Raw genomic sequence first — 23,542 nt, 5'->3', positions numbered from 1 at the left:
AAAGAGCTAACCCTGCTGACTTGACCCGTTTGTCATATGTTAACTTTCCTCGGTTTCCCTCAACCTGTTTGACCCGCTCTCAACCTAAGTCTGGCTGGCAGATCGGTCGACTTAGAGGTGATCAAATGTAGGCTTCAGCGAACGCAGGCCAAGCTAACATTCTTTTTCCTAGAGGATCAACCTAGTTTTCTTACCTAAAAAAAAAAAAAAAAAAAAAAAAAAAAAAAAAAACATTCTTTTTTTTTTGCCCTTGAACATGCTAGTTAGCGGGTTTTGAGCGTGTTTATGATTCGTGTCTTGCAAATTTTGACAAAAACATTATCCAAGTTCACTTTGTTAACGGCCTGAACGAGCCGAGTCTCATGGATCGCCCCATCCTTCACACTAACTCTAACGAACTAACCCAGCTCGGTCCCTTGGTCCTAAAGTCGTGTACTCATGAATATATTAAGCCCACCCCGAGTCCATGACTATTCGACCCTCCATGACTATTCGACCCACCAAACCCTCAATTGGAAGATCGCCAATCGAAGCCGACCGGACCAAACCCCGCCTCAAGGGTTAGGGTAGGGTTAATCTAGTTAACCCTACCCTAACCCGTATTCAACCCGACCCAATCAAACCCCTCCAACAAGAACAATAGCATTGCCAATTTGCCATAACTGGTTCGAACTTCGAACACCTCGCAAAATCCCCTTCCGCTACTCCTTTAAACCCTTGGAAAAACCTCCATTAAAACCACCCCAAAAACCACCGGAGTTAAGGGCAAAACCGTCCAATGCAAGCCCTAACTCTCCGCCGTGCAGTCCGCGCACTCACCACCTCCGTCCCTCACTTCACACGCAAATCCCCCTTTATTCCCAAACTACCCCTCCTCGCCACCTTCACCACCACCTCCACTACCCCTACAAATATCCCAAAATATCTCAATACCACCTGCACAACCCCAATTTACCAAAGTACCCTTGATACCAAATCACGTGACAGTGATGATGAGGAGGTTGAGAGTGGAGAAGGGGATGATGGGTTGAGGGTAGTTTCGGGATTTGATACAAAAAGTGAGAGATTAACGGAAACGGATGCATTTGCTGCTATTGATTTAGCACTTGATTCTGTTGTTAAGATATTTACTGTTGCTAGTAGTCCTAATTATCTTCTTCCTTGGCAGAATAAATCGCAACGCGAAACTATGGGTTCTGGTACTTGTTTTTGTTTACCTTTTTTTATTCTTTGTAAGCGTATTTTAATTAAAGATATATAAATGATTGAGACGGAGGGAGTAATGGTTTTGTTTATTGTTTGTGATCGTGTTTTAATCAAAGGTAAATAAATGATTAGGATTGAGGGAGTAATGTTTTTTGTTTGTCTGGTTTATTAGCTTATGTTGTTTTATACTACCTTCGCTTTGTGAAGGGTATTTTAATCAAGGGTAAACAAATGATTAGGACGAAGGGAGTATTTTTGGTTGCAAAGATTATAGCTTTGATGATTTTGAATGCGGCTGTGTTGGTGTTAATTAGTGGCGGGTTTAGGATTTGTTTAGCTTTTTTTATTATTCATGAGCGTGTTTTAATCATAGGTAAATAAATGATTGAGACGGAGGAAGTAGTGTTTTGGTTTGTTAGGTTGTGTTAGTTTATTGTTATGGATGTAAAGATTATAGCTTTGATGATTTTTGAGTGTGGTTGTGCTGTTTTTAGTTAGTGGCGGAGTTAGGATTTGAAGTTACGAGAGCTGAAGTGATGATTGGAAGTTTTAGAGGGCGAGTTGGTATTGTGCTTCGGATACTAAAATGTAACTCCCTCCATCCAGTCAATTGTTTAGCCCTCTGCCCTAGTCAATTGTTTTAACTTTGGAATACAATTGAGACGGAGGAAGTGATGAATCATTGCTTAGGGTGTCATTCTTGGCTAGCTCTCCTCGTCATTGGTGTAAATTCAATAAAAATGTGTGCTTTTATGTATTCTCTCAGTTCTATTGTACACTTGGATCACCAAAGAGGTGGGATTAGAACTTGAAAGGATTCTCAATATTGTTTTTGATTGCACATTTGTAGTACCAGAGTAAGTTGTTACCTTTCAAACTTTCATGAATGGTGTTGCTGGATGACTACTGTTAGGTTTATAGGTTTTAAAGTAATAAGTAACTCGAATCAAATCTGGATGATGTCAATAGTCATTTTTCTGTTTCGCTTTGGAGAATAGTACGAAGTTCTTTTCTTGAGGTTGAACAAATGGCTTGACCGATGTGTTAATTAATGACGATGGCTCAGCTAACATAATTTGTAGAATTCATTAGAATTTTGGTGTCCTAGTGTCAGTTTCAATGGAGCCACCTGTGTTACCCCGACTCTTCGACACGGGTGTCGTGTCCAACACGTGTTGAGTGTCGGATACGGCTATTTTGTGCCGAAGTATCGTGTCAGTATCGAAGAAGTAGGTGTCGGACACGCGACACAGCAGCTAAGTGAAGTGTCGGAGTAACTTAGGCACGCTCTGTAGAGTTACTTTGTATTTTAATATCCGATTCTTTCCTAGCCTAACTTCACTATGGACATAATTTGAATTTAGGATTTGTTATTTCTGGGAGAAGGATCATCACTAATGCCCATGTGGTGGCGGATCAGACATTTGTACTTGTGAGGAAACATGGATCTCCTACCAAGTATAGAGCAGAAGTTCATGCCGTTGGACATGAATGTGATTTGGCGATCTTAGTTGTTGAAAGTGAAGAATTTTGGCAGGGAATGCAGCATTTGGAACTCGGAGACATACCTTTTTTGCAAGAAGCCGTGGCCGTTGTTGGTTATCCTCAAGGTAATGTAGTTTAGGCTTATAGCTGTATATAGTGGATCTGTTTTAGAGGTTGGATTTTCTCATTATTCCAAATATGCTTTGCACTCCTATGAAAATAATTAAATGGGGTATTGATAAAGAGTGCATGAGGAAATGCTTTGACCATACGCAAGGCTGAGTAACACAAAGTATGAGCCACCTTAGTTTATGGTGTTTAATGAAATGAAAATATACATATATCTTATACAGAGAATTCCTTTGAATAAGCTCTCATCTGTTCTGCAGCCAATAACAAGTATATACGAGTAGCAATGTAGCGTACATACATTAGTCACTTGTGTTTATAACAAATAGGCGAGATTGCACAAATCTGACCTCTTAGCTTCACCATAGGGCCATGGGCGAGAGCCATTGAGACACTAGAGTAATATGTTTGTTTGATCTGAAGTACCATATACCCTGTCTGGTATTACTTTGAGTTGGATACCTTCAAACCTCGACGGCTCCACCATATGACTCACTACTCAAGGAATTTACAGTATTTCAACCCTTAGCTTTGGTCGTTACTCTGATATTCAGACACGCAACTTAAAGCTAGTCCAGAAAGATGGGATAATATGGAATGTTTTCACAAACTAGCCGTGTATAACACTTGGACACTGTGATGGATCCGACACTTGGGATCCTGGTTCAATAACTTAGCTAGGAAATACTTGTAAAACCTTGAAGGCACAACTCTGCAAGTGACTTAAATAGCATGTGAGCTAGTGTTTTTTTTTTTTTTTTTTTTTTTTTTTAAAAGAAAAATAAGTATGCTTTTATAAGGAGAATCTTCCACTGTATTTTATACTGCTCGATGTTTGTTAGTTCAAAGTTTTTCGTTGTACTGTAGATGGCAATTTATGGTTTTTGACCATCTTGCAGGAGGGGACAATATCTCTGTAACAAAAGGTGTTGTTTCCAGAGTGGAGCCAACACAATATGTTCATGGTGCTTCTCAGTTACTAGCAATACAGATTGACGCAGCTATCAATCCAGGAAATAGTGGGGGGCCGGCAATCATGGGAGATAAAGTTGCTGGAGTAGCTTTCCAGAATCTTTCTGGTGCAGAGAATATTGGGTGAGTGTTCTTTATGTGAGAATTCATGATTTATTTTAATATATGTTACTTCGAGTCTTCACTTTTCGGGTCGTGACCCTGTCTGAAATGAAACACGCAAGGATATTGGTATGGAATTCATGCCCGCTCTTTCCAATTTGACACTTCACTTTGAAGAGCCATAAGGTGGCGGGCCACATAACAAAAATAGCATAATATGCTTTGTATGAATCATTATGTATAAGAATTAATGATTTTAAGCCTCATTTCACAAACATCTTACTATTTCACAAAAAAAAAAAACACTAAATGCCTTTTTTAAAAAAAAAAAAAAATATAGTTATGTTTCTAAGATGTGTCCTTGTACTACAAAGTCCTTGCGTCTGAAAAATCAAGTCGTCTCTAGTCTACACTAGGATATGTACCCCCCTTGTCTGGACCTATACCCAAGTCTCAGGATTCATGAATATATAGATTAAGAGCTAACTAAGTGCCCACCCCTGGCTCAGCTAGAGAAAGAGAAGCGTTTCCCCCTTTTGCTCTTGTCAATGTTTAAACATCTAAAAAAATTGATTTAAAATCTCATCAAAGTTGTTTTCTGCAACACCTTATTTCTTGGTCTCTTATTTGATTCTAAATTTCCTTTTACAGTTACATAATTCCCGTGCCAGTGATAAAGCACTTCATAGCTGGTGTAGATGAACGTGGTAAATATGTAGGCTTCTGCTCGTTGGGTCTGTCATGCCAAGCAATGGAAAATCCGCAAATGCGTGAACACTTTGGTATGCATCCTGGAATGACTGGTGTGCTCATCAGTAAAATTAATCCACTTTCCGAGGCACACGAGATTCTGAAAAAAGACGATGTTGTCCTTGCATTTGATGGTGTGCCTATAGCTAATGATGGGACAGGTATTCATTTTGTTGCTTTGTGGTGCAGCATTTAAAATTTGTGTATTATGCAAGGCTTGTAGACTACTGATGATTTTGATCCTTTTTAGCGTGCCGTGCGAAAACTAATTGTCCACTTTTCCTCGAGTCATGAAAAAAAACTAATACATAAACTTAGGGATTATGTATTGGCAACGTCTTTGGATTGTATATGGATTGTTTAACGGGTATTTTTTTGTGCTCTTAGAATTCTTACACGCAGTCTCAAAGATAGCATTATAGTTATCTTTGTTCTTTCCGATATTCTGAATTAGTCACTGTACTGGCAGTTCCTTTCAGGAACAGAGAGCGAATAACTTTTGATCATCTGGTCTCCATGAAGAAACCAAATGAAAAAGCTGAGCTGAAGGTGTTGAGAAATGGGAAAGAGTGTAGTCTCACGATAAATGTTAAACCGGTGAGTTAACATCATTACTCAAGTTTTCTTTTTACGATGACTCGATGATGGATACATAATGACAAAAGGCTTAATAAAATAAATATACACAAATACACATAATTGAATGATATGAATCACTGAATTGATTAATGCTTATCTAATTGTTTAATGAGTATGTTGTAAAAATAGAAATCATTTCTCATTCCGCTGCTTCTTTTTTCGTCATTTTCTCAAGTTTTCCCTTTTTTATTCGCATTTTGAGGCGTGCGTTCACCCATGGACGGTTCGAAAGGATGATTCATGTCAGCCGACCCCAAATCATTTTGGGATTAAGGCTCTGATGTTGTTGTTGTTGTTGTTGTTGTTGTTGTTGTTGTTGTTTGCTGTTGTTGTGTTGAATACTCTCTGTGTAAGTTACAGTTATCGCTATCTTGAGTTTTGATTCTCTTTTCTTACTGGTTGTCCACACTACTGGATATCAACTTTAGTGATCATCCTCATTTGACTTTACTAAGCGATTAACTGATGTCAGCTTAGATCATTAGTTTTTCCAAATATATGTACTACTGAATATAAAATTAACTGTCATGTTGATTTTTAAAACAATTATTTCCATGTTATCATTTTTAAAAAGTTGTTTTCCATAGTATTTTGAGATAATACATCCGTCATAGGTTATTTGGTTGTGTTGTTTGTGAAACTATTGTATAGTTAATAGTTCTGTCTCACTATATTGCGCCTTTTATAGAGTACTTGTATTTCCATTAACTCTACTTTTTTTTCGACCGCAGTTGGAACCACTGGTTCCCGTCCAGCAATTTGATAAACTACCTAGTTACTACATATTTGCTGGTCTGGTCTTCATCCCGCTTTCCCAGCCCTATCTCCATGAGTACGGGGAGGATTGGTATAATGCCTCACCTCGAAGGTTGTGTGAGCGTGCTCTAAGAGAGCAACCTAAAAAGGCCGGTGAACAGCTAGTCATACTGTCCCAGGTACTTTCCTACTTCTATTTCTGGTGATGATATTTTCCAGTATTTAACAATTTAGATGTCATAACTTCTCTTGTAGAGCTGAATAATAACACTTTCTGCTAGGATTTTTTTTTTTGCCTAAATACTCGGTATTTTTTTTGGTTGCTGCGAAGAACTACCTTGTAGTATTAAATGTTACTTCATACTCCCTCCGTCCCGGTCATTTGTTGTCCTTTGGTTTTGGCACAAAGACCAAGGAAAGAGGAGAGGGCCAATAGCTAAATGACAAGTGGAACAAATTGAGTGTGAATGATCAAATTACTCATCAAGTTCATTCTTAAAATAGAAAAGACAACAAATGACTGAGACACCCAAAAATGGAAAAGGACAACAAATGACCGGGACAGAGGGAGTATAATCTTATACCAATTACTGCCTTTTAAGCCATTTTTTTAGGAAACACTAGGATCGATTCGAACCACTTTAATTCACTTTTCCAATGAGTTCTTTGAACTTTTTGTCAAAATAAGGCTAAAAGAAAAAGTAATTCTCGTTTTAGGCTGGGAAGTAAACTATTTCTCATTTAGGGGTCCACGTAAGCATGAATTTTGTACGAACCTAAGGGGCGTAGACTCGCCATCTCGTATGGCGGTTTTTGGCCTTTATTTTTTTAGGATAAAGCCGCCATTGTAGAACCGCCGTGCCCAATGGCGGCTTTGAGTTCAGTAGAAGCATATAATGTACAAGTGAAAAAAATATTATACACTAAAACCGCCATGCCCAATGGCGGTTTTTTGTTTGACCCGCCATGCCCAATGGTGGCTTTAGGCCTCTTAGGTTCGTACAAAAACATGCCTACGTGGAACCTAAACGAAAATTAATTTTTTTTAAACACTATTTCAACAAAAAATTAGAGTTCTTTGTAGTTCTGTCTGGTATCTTCTGTAAAGCTTTCTCTCAGTCAGAATCGAATACTCAAAATAATACTGTATAAGTTTTCAGTTACTTCTGCAAATTTACATATTTTGATGACGCTCACTTTCCAGGTTCTGATGGATGACATCAACGCAGGATACGAGCGTCTAGCAGAATTACAGGTATGAGATGGTCATATTTTGGTCAGATGCATCTCTATGCTCTTCTATCATTCTGAATAGTGATTCGTTGGTTGATCTGTCATTTCTAATTATGATGACAGGTGAAAAAAGTGAACGGAGTGGAGGTTAACAACCTAAAGCACGTGTGCCAGCTTGTAGAGGATTGTAATGAAAAGAACGTGAGACTTGATCTTGATGATGATAGAGTTATTGTATTGGACTACCAGAAAGCTAGACTCGCTACCTCCCGGATTTTGCAGCGACATAGAATACCCTCTGCCATGTCCAGTGATCTTGTCGCTAACGAAAGAGAGGAACAGAAAACAGCTACATGCCAGAACTGAGTTGTTCCTCGCCAAATTTTGCCTTGGGGGCTCTTATGTTCAAGTCTAGCTTATTGCGAGACTATTTGTACTAGCCGTGGTAGCATTGGTGAGGGAAGAGACTTGTCGGATGGCCTAACGGGTTATTCAAGAGGGATACGGCTATGTTTGTATTCGAATTAGGTCGTTTAGTTCTGTTATATTGGATTTTTAGTTTCAGGTTTTGGGTTGTAATTGGGTTCGCCTGCTCGGTTGCAGGCCTTCTTAAATTTTTAATTTTTCCGTCCCGGCCGCTGATCCATAGAAAAACTGGCAACATTTTGTATTCTATAGGCAACATGTATAAAAATGATTCATGCGTTTCAACTTTGATTTTACAAGTATTCAATAGAAATACCACATCTTAATTTTTTTCAACTCAATTCTCCACTGAATGTTCAAATGATCTTGTTTTTGCTTGTCTATGCTTTGTGCCTAGACATGTCAAACGGGTTGGTCGGATAGTTTATGGGGTTGATGTTTTTTTTTCCTTGGCGGTATGCAGGGGTCTTGTTGTATCATCTCTTTCGGGCCGTCCCAACTATTTGTGTATGTTTTTAATTCTTTGTGAGGAGGGTTTCCCGGTATTCGGGAAAGTGGTCATTGACCCCCATAACTTTGTGCAATTGTGAAATTAACCCCCACAACTTTTAATTGGAGTAATTTGGCCACATAACTTACACAATAAGTGAAATTAAACCCTTTATCAAAATCTCACGAGAAACTCAATTTATCATATCAAAAAAGTAAAAACTAAAAATGGTTATGGTTTAATGAAAAATACAAAAAAAAATAAAAAGTTTACTAAAAAATTAAAAAAAATTAGATAGAAAAAATTAAAAATACTTTACAAAAATCAAACAATTTATTATTTTATATAAAGTACATATTTTTCAACTTTTTTTACAATTTTTGTAAAAATATTTCAATTGCAAAATATTTTTTCAACTTTTTTTACATACGTATGTAATTCGGTATAATTTATTTTAAAAAAAGAAACAATTAACAATTTTATGTGAATTTATTTGAAATGTTGAAAAATAGAAAATTTTGAATATTTTTTGCCCTTTTATTATATTATTTATATTTTTTGTCATAAAAATATAAATTGTTTGTTTTTTGTAAAGTATTTTTAATTTTTTAATCTAATTTATGCTTTTTTTAATTTATTTTTTGTAAACTTTTATTTTGTATTTTTCATAAAAACATAGCTATTTTCACTTTTTTTATATGATAAATTGAATTTCTCGTAAGATTTTGATAAAGTGGTTTAATTTCACTTATTATGTAAGTTATGGAGCCAAATCACTCTAATTGAAAGTTATGTGGGTTAATTTCACAATTGCTTAGAGTTATGGGGGTCAATCACCACTTCCCCGGTATTTTAATTACAATTAAACAAATGATTGGAACAGAAGGAATATAATAATACTTCCTCGAGGTTTATATTGTGATAGTCAACTTTAACTATGAAACTGTCCAAATGACCACACCGTTGCAATAATACAATTTGATTTGTCGTATTTGATTTATCAAAACAATTATCGCTATATTATATTTTTAAAAACCTATTACTATATATTTGAAGAAATATCGGTAAAAGTTGATTGCCCAAGTCAACATAGACAATATTAAATAAAAAAACTTTCAATTTAGCTCTTACAAGTCCGGGGAAATGGTAAACGACCTCCTTAAGTTTGCTATAATGTGATGAATGTTTTCATCAATATATGATTGAATGAAATTAAGATGACTAAAATATCTACATCTCTTGGAACGTCCTTAATAAGTTAATGCCATTATAATTAAATACGTTCAATCTATTTAGATGACAAATAACATATTTCAAAAATAAATTACGAAATTATGTAAAATGTAGGTTTATTAATTTTTTCCGATACGTTATTTCTAATTTGACAATCTCATGACAATGACAACCCAAATTTAGAGAAAATTAAGTTTATTTCCAGCTCATAATCATGGTTAATTACCACTTTCGCGCAACTTTATTGCATAAAACCAAAGGATATAACATATGATCTACAAATAACACTAAAATTAGCATTACAACAATTTTAGAACATCATTAAAATGCAAAATATAACCAAAACCAAAATTAGGAGATTTTCTAAGGTTAACCACAAATTGTGGGAGACTAATGAAGAAAAAATGGTAAACAAAACATTTGTGCATCAAATGAGGCATGAGTATAAGAAGGATAATGCATATAAACAAGTATGAGCTAACAAGCCTTAAGCAGCAGGCTCTCAATATCCATCTCTTAAGCAAAAGTAACATTTTACGCGAAATTAAGTTAGAAAATAGTTTTCGAGGGACCTTAAAAATCCTTTATCTTGTTAGCTCGGGTTATATATACATATAAACGTATAAGTATGAAGATTGGAAAGATGACAACGCTAAGCAAGACGTCCTCATTGTTGCCATTCCTATTCTCCATGATTGTTATGATGGTTCGCGCTGAGGACCCGTACTTGTTTTTTACATGGAATGTTAGTTATGGCACTCGCTCTCCTTTGGGCGTTCCTCAACAAGTTATTCTCATTAACAATGAGTTTCCCGGTCCTAATTTGAACACCACTACCAACAACAACGTCGTGATTAATATTTTCAACAATCTTGACGAGCCATTGCTCTTCACCTGGTATGAAATGTTCTGTTTTTGGGTTCAAACCCCGTCAGCATCACAAATCACTTTTTTTTTTTTTGACAATTTTCTAGGAATAAAATAGAAAACATAAAGTCAGGATATCAGCGATAAGAACTCTGGTGTTTAGACAGCATAACAAGTAATTTGTATGTGCAGGAGTGGAATTCAACAGAGGAAGAACTCATGGCAAGACGGTACACCGGGAACAATGTGCCCAATTCAACCAGGGACAAACTACACATACCATTTCCAGGTAAAAGATCAGATTGGAAGCTACTACTATTTCCCAACTACCACCTTCCAAAAGGCAGCAGGCGGGTTTGGTGGGCTTAGGATCAACAGCCGTCTCTTAATCCCAGTCCCCTTTGCTGATCCTGAGGACGACTACACTGTCCTAGTCGGTGACTGGTACGCAGACAGCCACACTGTTCTCAGGAAGCGTCTTGATGGTGGAAAATCCTTGGCTAGGCCAGACGGTGTCCTGATGAACGGTAGACAAGGTAAGGTTGGTGACGGAAATGAGAAGCCTCTTTTTACCATGAAGCCAGGTAAGACTTACAGGTACAGAATTTGCAATGTCGGGATGAAGAACTCAATTAACTTCCGATTCCAAGGCCATACCATGAAGTTAGTCGAGGTTGAGGGATCCCACACCGTTCAGAACATCTACGATTCTCTTGATATTCACCTTGGACAATGTTACTCGGTTCTTGTCACTGCTGATCAAGAACCTAAGGACTACTACTTGGTCGCTTCCTCCAGGTGACTCGGTGACTCTTTTCTTTTCATTACTCTTTGGTTCTGGATTATGATGGAATAAAGCAAAATGGCTCACTAAACTGGCTGCGCTTCTTACTTGTGAAGTAGGACCCGCAATTTTCATATTTCCAATGGAGCCAAAGTAAACCGGGAGTATAACTAATTTAATGGGTTGGTGCAGGTTCACTAAGTACCACCTCCAAGCGACAGGCATTGTACGCTATGAAGGCGCAACAGGCGCTGCATCAACCGTCCTACCAGAGGCACCAGTAGGCTGGGCATGGTCATTGAACCAGTTCAGGTCACTAAGGTGGAATTTGACCGCTAGCGCAGCAAGGCCTAACCCACAAGGATCATACCACTACGGTCAAATCAACATTACCCGAACCATTAAGCTGGTTAACACAGCTGCTGTTATTGATGGCAAGCTTCGTTATGCTATCAACGGTGCCTCCCACACCGATGTTGACACCCCATTGAAGCTTGCAGAGTTTTATGGTGTTGCTGACAAACTGTTCAAGTATGATACCATTGGTGATGAGCCACCAGCTAACATCGACACCTTAGATAGGTTCACCACCGGTCCCAATGTCCTTAACGCCACATTCAGGAACTTTGTCGAAATCATTTTTGAGAATCATGAAAAGAGCATCCAAACCTGGCATTTGGATGGCTACTCTTTCTTCGCTGTCGCGTAAGTTTTTTATCATTAAAATTTGTCCGTTTTGAAAATTTTATGTCTTTAAGACCCAGTAATAAGAAATGATTAACAATTACATTAAAATAGGCCCCACAGGTTAAAGATTCTGGCTCCGCCACTGCTTTCCAGACAATAACCGTTTTTATTATTATTTGTATGAAACAGGGTTGAAGTCGGGACCTGGTCACCCGAGAAGAGGAAGAACTACAATCTCCTAGACGGGTTGAGCAGATACACAATACAAGTGTACCCAAAATCATGGGCAGCAATAATGCTGACATTTGACAATGCAGGAATGTGGCATTTGAGGAACGAATCCCCGGAAAGATCTTACCTAGGACAGCAAATGTATGTTAGTGTTGTTTCACCTGAAAGGTCACTCAGGGATGAATACAACCTACCAGAGACCTCCTTGATCTGTGGCATTGTCAAGGGCATGCCTAAGCCAATTCCTTACCATATGTAACATTTCTTATAGGGGTGGTTATACACACAAGTTAGCATTTATTTTTTAATTTCCTGCAAAAAAGTTTACATTTTATGCATTGTTGTTGTTTTTTATTCCTTGGGAGATTATCATGTATTGTTTGGGTAGTAAGGAGAGGGTGTCATTATTTGGCAACAATTTGAGTGAAGAAATCTGTTGTAACTATTGTATGTATCCAAGCAATGCTTTAAATCTATAGCAAAAAAATAAAAACAAAAAATTCAGAAATATTTGTGTCTGATGCTGTTAATTTATTTTAACTAATGCCTTTTTTTTCACATTGGCCAATGCATATTATGGTACTGTTGATCGTTATCCCTAAATAACTGAATAAGAATGCATTCAAAAATAACTTGATCCAAGTTCTTACAAATTCAAAATGACTTTATCACGTAATTTTCCGAAGTTTAATTCATACCCAGTTAATAAAAAGGTTGCAGCTACAGATCGCTTCTGGATTGCCTCGCTGTATTTTATTTAAAATAAAAAAAAAAAACTATTGAAATGGAGGACTCACAAAAACAAGCATAGCTTAGGGGTTGACTAATCTATTGTACTAATCACTCTACAAATCCATCTATTAATCCAATAATCTGCATATTAGGTAAAATCCCTCAAACTACCTTTTTTTTCCTTTTATTATTTCTGATTTCATTTCTCAGAGTAATTAATTAATCTCTCCGTCTCATTCATCTGTTTACCTTTGATTAAAATACTTTCACAATAAATAAAAAGGGTAAATAAATGAACGGGGCAAAGGAAGTTATTAATTAGTCTCAATTTTCTTGTATGATCAACTGCAATTATGCCCAAATTAGTTACTTGATTGCTAATTGTTATGTTTCCTTAAGTGCAATATGCTAATGTTGGCAATGTTCAGTTAGACAATTTATCAAACACTTGGTGTGCACTAGTTCTTGTTAATAAAATATGGAGCTGTAATCATTCACTATGGTATATGTGGTTGTTCTTTAGCTAATGATCAACAAATGAAACCAATTTATAGCTGTAGCTTTTTTTCGTAATAAGGCGTAAAAAAATGCTAGTGATGAGATTCGAACCTGTGACTTAATGTGTTCAGTGTCTCACTATCTCCATTTTAATCGTTAGGCGGAGATTAAATGATAATGTACAGTCATGACTGTGTTAAAATTAATCAGTGACGAAATCAGATACAGTTGTTATTAGTAGGACTAATGCGCGTAACGTCTGCAGTGAATGATGTGCCTACAATGAGGTTTGCCCTGTAAGACAGTTACAGATTTAGGATGTCAATTTTCAGTTAATAAAATATGGAGCTGTAATCATTCACTATGGTATATGTTGGCTAATGATCAACAAATGGACCGGATTTGTAAGTGTAGCTTCTTTTCGTGATTTCTTAGTAAGGTGCAAAGCCAAATGCCAGTGATGAGATTGGAGCGTGAGACGATATGTGTTCAGTGTCTTGCTACCTCTATTTTAATCGTTCGGAGATTAGTTAATAATGTATATTCATAATAAGGCAAAAACGCCAGGAATGAGATTCAAACCCGAGACGTAATGTCTTCAGTACGTCAGTACCTCACTACCCCATTTTAATCGTTAGGCAGAGATTATCTGATAATGTATAGTTATGACTATGTGAACATTAATGTGTTCCTGCTCCTGTCACCTGTCCATATGTGATGGAAAAAGCTGAGGAATATATATTGTGTAGAGGATAATCGAGCCACCCCTTGCAGCTATTGCAATTTATGACGAGATTGAATACAGTTGTTATTAGTCGGAATTTCATGTGGAACGTCTGCATGAAATGATGCTCCTGAAATGAGGTTATCCCTCTAAGACAGTTAGTTGCTGATATCGGGCTTGTTTGGATACAAATTCCGGTGGGAATGGAAGGGTTTGCCTCCAAACTTTCTGCTTGTGTTGCTTTGCACTGGTTTTCGTGATAAAACTTGGATGTTGAAAGAAGAAAGAACATTATGAACAATGTAATTACTCGATAATGTTGTTTTTCATCCAGTCATTGTTTCAAAGAGTTTGCCTCCAAACTTTCTGCTTGTGTTGCTTTTCAATGATAATAATGTCACATTTCTGAATCTCTTACTGTTCAGATGGATATGGAAATTGAAGAAGAAAGAGAGAGCAAAAGGCTCCGTCTTGGATACTCGCAAGAGTGGAGCTTATGGCAACTACTTGATTCCATCTTACCAACAGGTGGTTTTGCACATTCATATGGCCTTGAGGCTGCTATGCAAGCTCGTATAGTAAACTCCCCGGAAGATCTCCAAATATTTGTGACACACGTGTTGGAAAATACCGGGAGCCTTCTTCTCCCATTTGTATATGCTACAACTACATCTCACGACATAGAAACGTGGCATAAGCTCGACAAACTGTTGAATGCAATGCTGAGCAATGAAGTTGCTCGTAAAGCTTCGACTACCCAAGGATCAGCACTTCTTAGAATTGCTTCAGCCATGTTTACAGAATTGCCCTCTTTGAAAGCGATGAGACGAGAGTCGCTGCAAACTCGGACTGTTTCTTTCCACCATGCTCCTATCTTTGGGCTTGTATGCGGGCTTCTAGGCCTTGATCCTTGCATCTCTCAGCGAGCTTACCTGTTTATCACATTGAGAGATGTTATCTCTGCTGCTACGCGATTGAATTTGATCGGACCCCAAGCTGGAGCTATTTTGCAACATCGAGTGGCTTCCGTAGCTGAGGAGATTCTTAACAAGTGGAAGGATCGTGATGTTGAGGATGCGTGCCAAACTGCGCCTGTACTTGATGCTGTGCAAGCCTGCCATGGCTACTTGTTTTCGAGAATGTTCTGCTCTTAAAGACCCTTGAATACAATGGCGTAAGATTGGCATTGACAGAGTCAATGGGTGAGCCGCCAGGCCAGTCCGTCTTTTTTATTTGCTACGATAGGCCATTATTCGAGTAGTTTGGTCGAGGAGAGTTTCTTTAACTGTATTTTGTACTCGGTTTAACCCTTGTTATATTCTCACATAAAAAATATACAAAAGACAATATTCTTCAGAACGCCCTTATGATACACCTTAGCCGGTTAGAAGCTTTTGTTCCGCTTTGTTTTTAACGAAAATGCCTCCAATTTTGGTAACATTTTGATCATTGGCTTAACATACGATGACATAGTACGTTCAATAAGTTCGGTATATATACGATATTCTCTTCTAAACCGTATCAAATAAATAGAGGATTTATTTTATGTATCCCGATGAAAATTTGGATATGTACTATCGTCTTATTTCCTCTTTCTTTTTCAACATTTTTAAATCGGTTGTGATCAGTGCCGTCATAACTTGAAACCATCCCAGGTAAGTTGTTGTGAGGTGCATATTAGGGTAGGTGGTCCTAGAGGTATTCTAGTCTCTAATTAATTGTTCCCCATTTTGAGGATGTAGTCTTTGCATGCTTAAATGGGATCCGTATCCATCAAGATCATCATGCATGTACTTAAAACGATCGTCTCGTTTTATTTATGATTTTGTGTTACATTTTTAAGTTTTGACTATTTTCTGACTCATCAATATTAGAATTAGGGATATTAGAGTTGCATGAAAAATGTGAGTTTTTGACCGTTTTAATTAGCTTTTTCCCTTAGGAAACAAAGGACAAAAGCAAACAAATGAACTTTTGATTTTTCTTGTATTTCTTGTGATTGATAATGTTTGTCAAATTAAAGATTTATTTATTTATTTACTTACCAAAGTTGGCTGGTGTGAGTGGTAATGACTATTATCTCTTAAATAAGTGGTCAAGGTTTCCTGACCCTTGCGAATGAAAAAAGCCAAACTTAGGAGAGGTCAACTCATTAAATTGCCTTCAGTATCCCGAAAGAGATTGTCCTGGCTGTTAGTAGGATACTCCTAGTCAACACCAAAAAAAAGTATTTACACCGTCATTGATGGTACAAGATTTTTTTTTTATTGTTATCTACTCGCCAGACGCTATACACAAAGCGTGATCATAAAGTAAATGCGTAATTGTGCAAGCACGGACGAAAATAATATATTGCGCACGGACAAAAGATACAGAGTAACATATAACTAACGGTTTTCACTAAAAATTTTGCATTATCCCTTTTATATTCGCCATTAGTTATTATTTTGACAGTCGCTAAACGAGTTATGTAATGTAAGAACTTTTATGTCGTCAATATTATCAACTCGCCATACACGGTACGGCAGAGTACGGATCGGGTATCCGATCCAAAGTGCTAGTTCGTATCGGATATCCATATTAAAAATCCTGAAATTAGATATCCAATATCCAAACCAAATGTATCGGATATCCAATGTCCGGGTATCCAAAATAATCGGATCGGATGCGGATATCCATCGGATATCCATACTTTTGAATTTACTTTAAAATTAAGTTTAAAACACGATTATATTTATAGTCTTACATGATGATTTTCTTTAGTATTCTTAATCCAATGTTCTCGACATAAAATTTAAGTACCACTTAATTATTTCTCTAATATTTTAAACATTAATTAAGTTGTTGTATCAAATAAAATTTTATTTTCTCGAAATTATACTAGAAAAACATAGTTTCGGATCGGATCGGATATCCAAATGTTTTAATTCTAATATCCATATCCAAACCAAAACCAAAGATTTCGGATCAGATATCCAAACCAAACTTAACTTTCGGATCGGATATCCAAAAATTCGGATCAGATCCGGATCGGATATCGGATCAGATCCGGATCGGATATCGGATCAGTTTGAATAATCGGATTTTTTGCTCAGCCCTAATACACGGAGCGTGATCATGGGGTAAATGCGTAACTGCGCAAGCACAAACAAAATATAATATATTTGCGCATAGACAAAAGATACGGAGTAACATATAACTAACGGTTTTCACTAAAAATTAACATTATCCGATCCCTTTTATATTTGCCGTTATTATTTTGACTATCGCTAAACTAGTTATGCACACTACAAGAAAAAACTATTCGGGCGACTGCAAACGGTTGCCAAAGACAAATAGGCGACTGATATTAGTCGCTCAAGACCAGTGGCAAGTATTAGTCGACTAATAGAATTCGGGCGGCTGCTATCTGACGACTGATATTAGTCGCTCAAGACCAGTCGCGAGCATTAGTCGCCTAATATTGCGCAATATATTAAGAACTTTTATGTCAATTGACCTAAAGAACATCGTATACACATTTGAAAGAGAAATTTGTTATTTACCTTAATCAGATGTATCACGTCATGATATATCCAAATCAATTAGAATTGTCATCACTTCACATAATTAACAAAGTAAAATATAAATAGAATATTTTCACTTGAAAATTATGGAATTAATATAGTCAACTCTCCTCTAAATTGACAGCTCCCATTTTCGATATATTCTTTGAAATCCCCACCAAAGTTGGTCATGATCTTCTTGTTAGAGTTAATTGCTTTAATTAACTTAAAATTGTCACAAAATCACACGTACATAAAAATCATAGAAATTGTGACAATTAGCTTAAGTCATTTGCTATACATATTCATATTCATTTTTATTTCTTCTACTTTAACATATTCTAATTAGTAAAAAAATTTCTCAAGTTTAAGATATTAAATATGTCTTAATTAAAAAAAATATTTTGTCTTTTTTTTGAAAGGATAGTGATTGATAAATATATGTTGTGATTTGTGAACGATATATCGCACATTCGAATTTTCCCTTTTTAGTTGTATCACATTAACACCATAATATCAAATCTATAAAATATTATTAAAATATTAGCCTAAAAATGCCACGTAAATAATGCCACGTGAGATGAAAAAAAGCCACGTACACAATAATAATGTGACTTGGTAAACTAATATGACATGGATAATCAATTTATTATTATATTGCATTAATTTAATTCACTTATTTCCATTAAAAATCCATCCATATTCCATTAGCTTTAAACTTAATTAACTAAAAAAAAAACTACAATAAAAAAATACTTATTAACTATAAGTTAATAATTTCAAGATATTTCTATGGAGTAATATTATATGTATTCGAAATAAAAAAGCTGAATACATAAGGAATTAAGAACGAAGAAAAAAAAATGAAGTTGAAAATAAAATAAAATTGTATTGTCAATAATTCAATACTTTTTTTTTTGAAAGGCACTAATTTACTATTGTTGTTACTATAACTTTGTTGTATATAGAAAATGTTCTACATAACTAATTAATTGACAAATGAGTATTAAAGATCATATAAAATATATTCTTAGGAAAATATAAAATATATGAAAAATAAAATATTTATTTAATTTAAGTAATTTACAAACAAATAATGTAAATACTTGAGTGAAATTAAACACTAATAATAGAATTTTAAAAGGGTAGTAATACGTGTATTTAGTTCATGAAATTATTTTCACGTAAATGATAAGGTTTTAGAAAATACAAAATATATGAAAAAGAAAATATTTATTTAATTTAAGTAATTTACAAACAAATTCTGTAAATACTTAAATAAATTAAAAACTAATAATAGAATTTTAAAAGGGTAGTAATACAATTTATTTAGTTCAAGAAATTATTTCACATAAAGGATAAGGTTTTGTCAAAAAAAAAATGCATTTTTTAGCTATATATTTAGTAAGTAAAACTAAAATAATTATATTTATAATTTTGTGTTTATGGTGAATTTAAATTAGACCTTCTCCATTCCACTTTTGTTATTTAATTATCCTTTTAAAATTTATTCCAAATTAATTATTTTTTCAAAATTTAGTATGATAAATGACTTAATTATTAGTATCTATACAATATAATAAAAAGGCAAAATGAGTAGTTTATTATTTGACGTATGTCATGTTAAGCAATTTTAAGTGCCATATTTTATGTTATTTTTCTTTGCATTTTATTAGAAATTGTAAGAGAATATGAGTTGGTATGTATAAATTATGACACAGTGAATTATCATAATTAAATTTATTAGTGAAATTATGATACAATGAATTTGCATAATTAAGTGTATTAGTGGTGACTTTTCAGTTGCTCACTGAGTTTGTATAAATATCTCCTCATAGAGAAATAAGAGAACCAAACAAATACGAAATAACAAAATCAATATTGTATCTCTCTAAAGTCAAACACATTTTATACCACTCATCCTTAATTCTCCATGGGTCGTGGAAAATGTACATTGAAGACAAACATTTCATTTGCCTCCGTTTTATTGTGCTTTGAAAATCAATGGTTCAATTTCATATAAATTTTGGATCCCAAATGCGCTACATTACTACTAAAATTTAAACTTTTTAATTTGTTTGCATGTTGATTTCTCCTGATTGTTCATAGTTTTCATAGTATAAAATTACAAATTTAAAAAATTAGTATTTAAGTTCTGGGTAAAATAAAAAAGTTCAACTTCATAGTTATGAAATCAAATAACCAACTCTGGTTTCTTCCTTGCTAATCTCTAAATTACGTGATTAGTGTTTGTAATTTGCTTATAAGGTGATTAATTTGCTTACATGTATTTTTTTTTGTTGACATGCAGGTAATACGTATAGATTATATAATTGAACAAGCCAATATGGAAGATGTTGTGCATTCATTAAGTAGTTTTATTTACATTGCTAAGACAAATTCGTCCTATTTCAAGACTTCGACAGATTTGCAGTATGTGATTAGTCACACAATTGTTTGGTTTGAAACGGGATGTACAATATTCGGTTGTTACCCTACAAAGTAATTAAATATAATGAAAAATGATTATGCTTTTGACTTGAAACAACAAGTTACATCATCATGTTTAGAATGTTATGTAGATTATAACTGTAATACAACTCAAATTCACAAGATAGACCACCAAAATTAATTTAAGTTTGCATATTGTCATTAACATATGAATTTCCACGTAAATAAAACTATGTGTTTCTTCTTGTTTATAATGTCATCACATTAAGTATACGTCAACTTACTAACAAAAAAAAGTACATTTCAACTTCGCAGCCCACTTTGAACAAACATATGCATGAATAAGTTTTAATTAAGAAGATGTTCTAACCACCCACTTCTCAAACTAAATTCTTTCCTATTTTAAATCTTACCACAACATGGATTATTTCACAATATGTGTCAAGCATTTTACATTTTATTTTAAATCTTTTATGTATAGTTGAAAAAAAACTGGTCTCCATTTTCCTTTCCCCTCCATTAAATTTTCGTATCAAAACAAAGTTTTAAGGAAGCGTCTTGATAAAACCCGTGCATTACACGGGTCACAAAACTAGTTATCTTATTAACAAGGAATACAAAAATGTGGTCTTACACTAGTTTCGTTAAACGGATTCTTTCAATAATTAATTTCACCCACTAATTCAGATTGCTATGTTCGAATTTGTTTTACAACTTTGTGTAGAACCGTCTTACATAACACTAACAGCAAATGAAAAGCAAATAAACTTTCTAGGTAAATAAATATACTCATATGTAAGTATATATGCTTAATATATAAGTATATCACAAATCATATCTTCCCAAATATGGAGTATATTGTTGAGAAACTTAAATGGTAACTTGAGATTTTGTCAAATATGCACACAATTGCCTCTTTCCCATACCATTTTGCCTAATAAATCTCTTTTGTGATCTTTTTTTTCAAATTTAAATCAAACTTGCAATTTATCTTCACACTTGTACCCACAACCCAAAATTTTAAGCAAAAATATATAAATTAGTCATTCCAATATTCCCACATATCTAATCAAATTATGAAAACAAATTTCTTGTCTAATGATTCCTCCAAAAAAAATTAATTTTTGCATAAGGTAGTCGATTTTTATTTTCATTTTGTATTGATCAGCAATACGGAGTATCCTCTATTGACAGTTGAAACACTTTTTAATAGTGGAGTCATAAACGATGTCTAACGAGATAACTTGTTTACGAGATGATACCTTTACCACTCACGCCAACAGCTTTGACAAATTATCTACACTACCAAAGACTGATTGCACAAACTTATAAGCAAATAAAACCTAGACTAAAAATTAGGCTCACAAGTAGATGAGCCCTAATTGATCATTATCATTAGGCAAAATGTACAATTATCCCCACTATTATCGGTCTACAGTTACATAAAACTATATCATATAACAGACCAATTAATTTTTTAAATTGGGGACAATTCCTAATTAAAAATAAACTAAAAATGCACTTAATTAAAGCTAAAAGGTTACTAATCAAACTGATTAATTACCTAATTAGAATCAAAAGTAACATCACCAACATCATCATCATCATCATTATTAGCATTCATCATTGGTGGCACATCATTAAGATCAAAATCCTCCAAATTCCTATTCCAACCCGTTTGATAACTGGTTTGACCCGGTGAAGACGAGATATTATCCGTCACAGGAACAACATAATGAGACCTTTTATGTCCTCCTAGGGCTTGCCCTGATGTAAAAGTCCTTTCACATAACTCACACTTATGTTCCCCAATCACCACCGCTTCCACATCATCTTGACCTTGACCTTGACCTTGACCATCCTCGCTATAACCGGTATCTGTTAACCCTGACGCGTCAACACCCGGCCGTGACTTGTCTTTGTTGTGACTTGACCTATGACCACCTAAAGCTTGATAGGTAGAGAATGATTTCCCACAAGTAGTGCATCCAAACTTATTAACATTATTATTCTCAATTGGATTAGAATAATGATGATTAAGCTCGATTAACTCCGAATGATAATTAATCGTCTTGTGATTAATCTTCGCAACTTTCTTATTAATCCCTTTGATTTTTGGAGTTGATGATTCAACTTGATTATCAAAATTATTGATAATCAAATTATTATGAACCCTAATTACTCCATCATCATCATCATTAACCTTATAATTAGGCAAAAATCCCAAATTCTTTAAATAATAAATCTCGTCTTCATCGAATAATCTCGTCTCATCTTCATCACCATCATTATTATTATTATTATTATTATTATTGTTAATTACCATCAAACCCTTGCCCTTCTTATTAGCTCTAATAACATCTTCATCCTCATCATCAGCAAAGCAATCGTTTCGGTCCCGGGTCCCACCGCGGCCAGCTAAGAGCAACATGAGGTCAGCAGCAGCCTCAGCGTGGGACCCAAAGCTAGAAGAAGATGAACCAACCGGGGAAGAAGAAGAACACAAACCCTTTCGGCCTCGTTTACCCGTAACCCTCCAAGATCCCAAGCACCTCAGCCTAGCCTCAGCCGCGGAGGAATCAAATTCCTCCGCGGCTAAGTACTGCTGAGGTGGATTCATCCCGCGCCATAGACGGTCGGGATGAGACCTCATGTGACCAAACAAGGATTTCAAAGAACGGAATTCCTTAGGACAAAGATCACACTTAAACACACTTTGATGTGTTTCTCCGGTCTCCGCCACTTCTGGGCTCGACATCGAGTTTGATCTCGATGTCGATCCCATAGTGGTGGGGACCACCTTTTTATTAGCCTTGTAGTTAGGCGCGTGAACCCTTTTGTGACCTCCTAGGGCTTTTCCACTATTGAAAGTTTTGTTGCAAATTTCACAAATCCGTAAATTCACAACATTTTCTTCTTCAATCACCTTATCATCAAGATCGTCTTCGTGTCGTTCTTCGTTGTTTTCTCGATTGTTCGAAGCTGAATTAATTAAAATGTTATTTTTTTGAAGGTAATCGTGTTCGGTTTTAGGTAATTTGAGCTTGATTCGTAAAGAAGAGTTGAATTCTTCAAGCTTAGGAGAGTTAGGAGTGATTTTTTGAGTAAAAGACGAGTTCGATTCCGCCATGGATGAGATTAAAGATGAGCTAGTGAAAAATGGATATGAAGGAATTAATGAAGGAAGTAAAAAAGTAGGGCAAGAATGAAGAGAAGAGAAGAAGAAGGCGGCTTTTAGGATTCTTAGGAAATGAGGAGAGTATATATCAAGTATTTTATGTGTGTATAGTCTATAATTTTGTGACTAATTAAAAGATATACTCAATTCTAAGTGGTGGATATTATAAAGTAAGTAAAGTGTGTATTTTTAATTGAATTGATGAGGTTGTTATTTAAAGAGTAGTAGTGGTGTTTAGCTAGGGGCGTTTTAAAATAAATGGAGGTCCTGTGTTAAACGGAAAAATGAGTCTTCGAATATGAATGTAGTACGTTTGGATTGAATTTCATCAATAAAACTTGTAAATTTGCTCACCAAAACCGGAGGCTCGGTTCCTGCTATCATGGCTGAACATGGCTTTAGACGCCCCTGGTGGTGGTGGTGG

The 23,542-nt window shown here is 35.3% G+C and overlaps 4 protein-coding genes across 4 annotated transcripts; 3 read left to right on the top strand and 1 right to left on the bottom strand.

Annotated features, from left to right (window-relative positions):
- Window positions 1-535: 535 nt before the first annotated feature.
- On the top strand, window positions 536-8,028 carry LOC141619362 (protease Do-like 10, mitochondrial). The gene is made up of 8 exons (XM_074436384.1): window positions 536-1,199; window positions 2,571-2,816; window positions 3,720-3,915; window positions 4,546-4,805; window positions 5,114-5,241; window positions 6,015-6,218; window positions 7,244-7,294; window positions 7,396-8,028. The coding sequence occupies exons 1-8, from the start codon at window positions 779-781 to the stop codon at window positions 7,636-7,638; spliced, it is 1,749 nt and encodes a 582-aa protein (XP_074292485.1). The 5' UTR covers window positions 536-778; the 3' UTR covers window positions 7,639-8,028.
- Window positions 8,029-9,895: 1,867 nt separating this feature from the next.
- LOC141619363 (L-ascorbate oxidase homolog) lies at window positions 9,896-12,493 on the top strand. Its single transcript, XM_074436385.1, has 4 exons — window positions 9,896-10,318; window positions 10,481-11,086; window positions 11,265-11,777; window positions 11,949-12,493. Exons 1-4 carry the CDS (start codon window positions 10,050-10,052, stop codon window positions 12,247-12,249), a joined length of 1,689 nt encoding a protein of 562 aa, XP_074292486.1. The 5' UTR covers window positions 9,896-10,049; the 3' UTR covers window positions 12,250-12,493.
- A 343-nt stretch (window positions 12,494-12,836) lies between these two features.
- LOC141622638 (urease accessory protein F) lies at window positions 12,837-15,185 on the top strand. Its single transcript, XM_074438651.1, has 2 exons — window positions 12,837-12,874; window positions 14,370-15,185. The coding sequence occupies exon 2, from the start codon at window positions 14,370-14,372 to the stop codon at window positions 15,096-15,098; it is 729 nt and encodes a 242-aa protein (XP_074294752.1). The 5' UTR covers window positions 12,837-12,874; the 3' UTR covers window positions 15,099-15,185.
- A 6,146-nt stretch (window positions 15,186-21,331) lies between these two features.
- Window positions 21,332-23,172, bottom strand: LOC141621029 (uncharacterized). The gene has a single exon (XM_074437751.1). It carries the CDS (start codon window positions 23,068-23,070, stop codon window positions 21,505-21,507), a length of 1,566 nt encoding a protein of 521 aa, XP_074293852.1. The 5' UTR covers window positions 23,071-23,172; the 3' UTR covers window positions 21,332-21,504.
- Between the last annotated feature and the right edge of the window lie 370 nt (window positions 23,173-23,542).

The sequence above is a fragment of the Silene latifolia genome, chromosome X (assembly GCF_048544455.1).
Source record: "Silene latifolia isolate original U9 population chromosome X, ASM4854445v1, whole genome shotgun sequence".
NCBI lineage: Eukaryota > Viridiplantae > Streptophyta > Magnoliopsida > Caryophyllales > Caryophyllaceae > Silene > Silene latifolia.
This window is presented reverse-complemented; position numbering and strand designations above follow the sequence as displayed.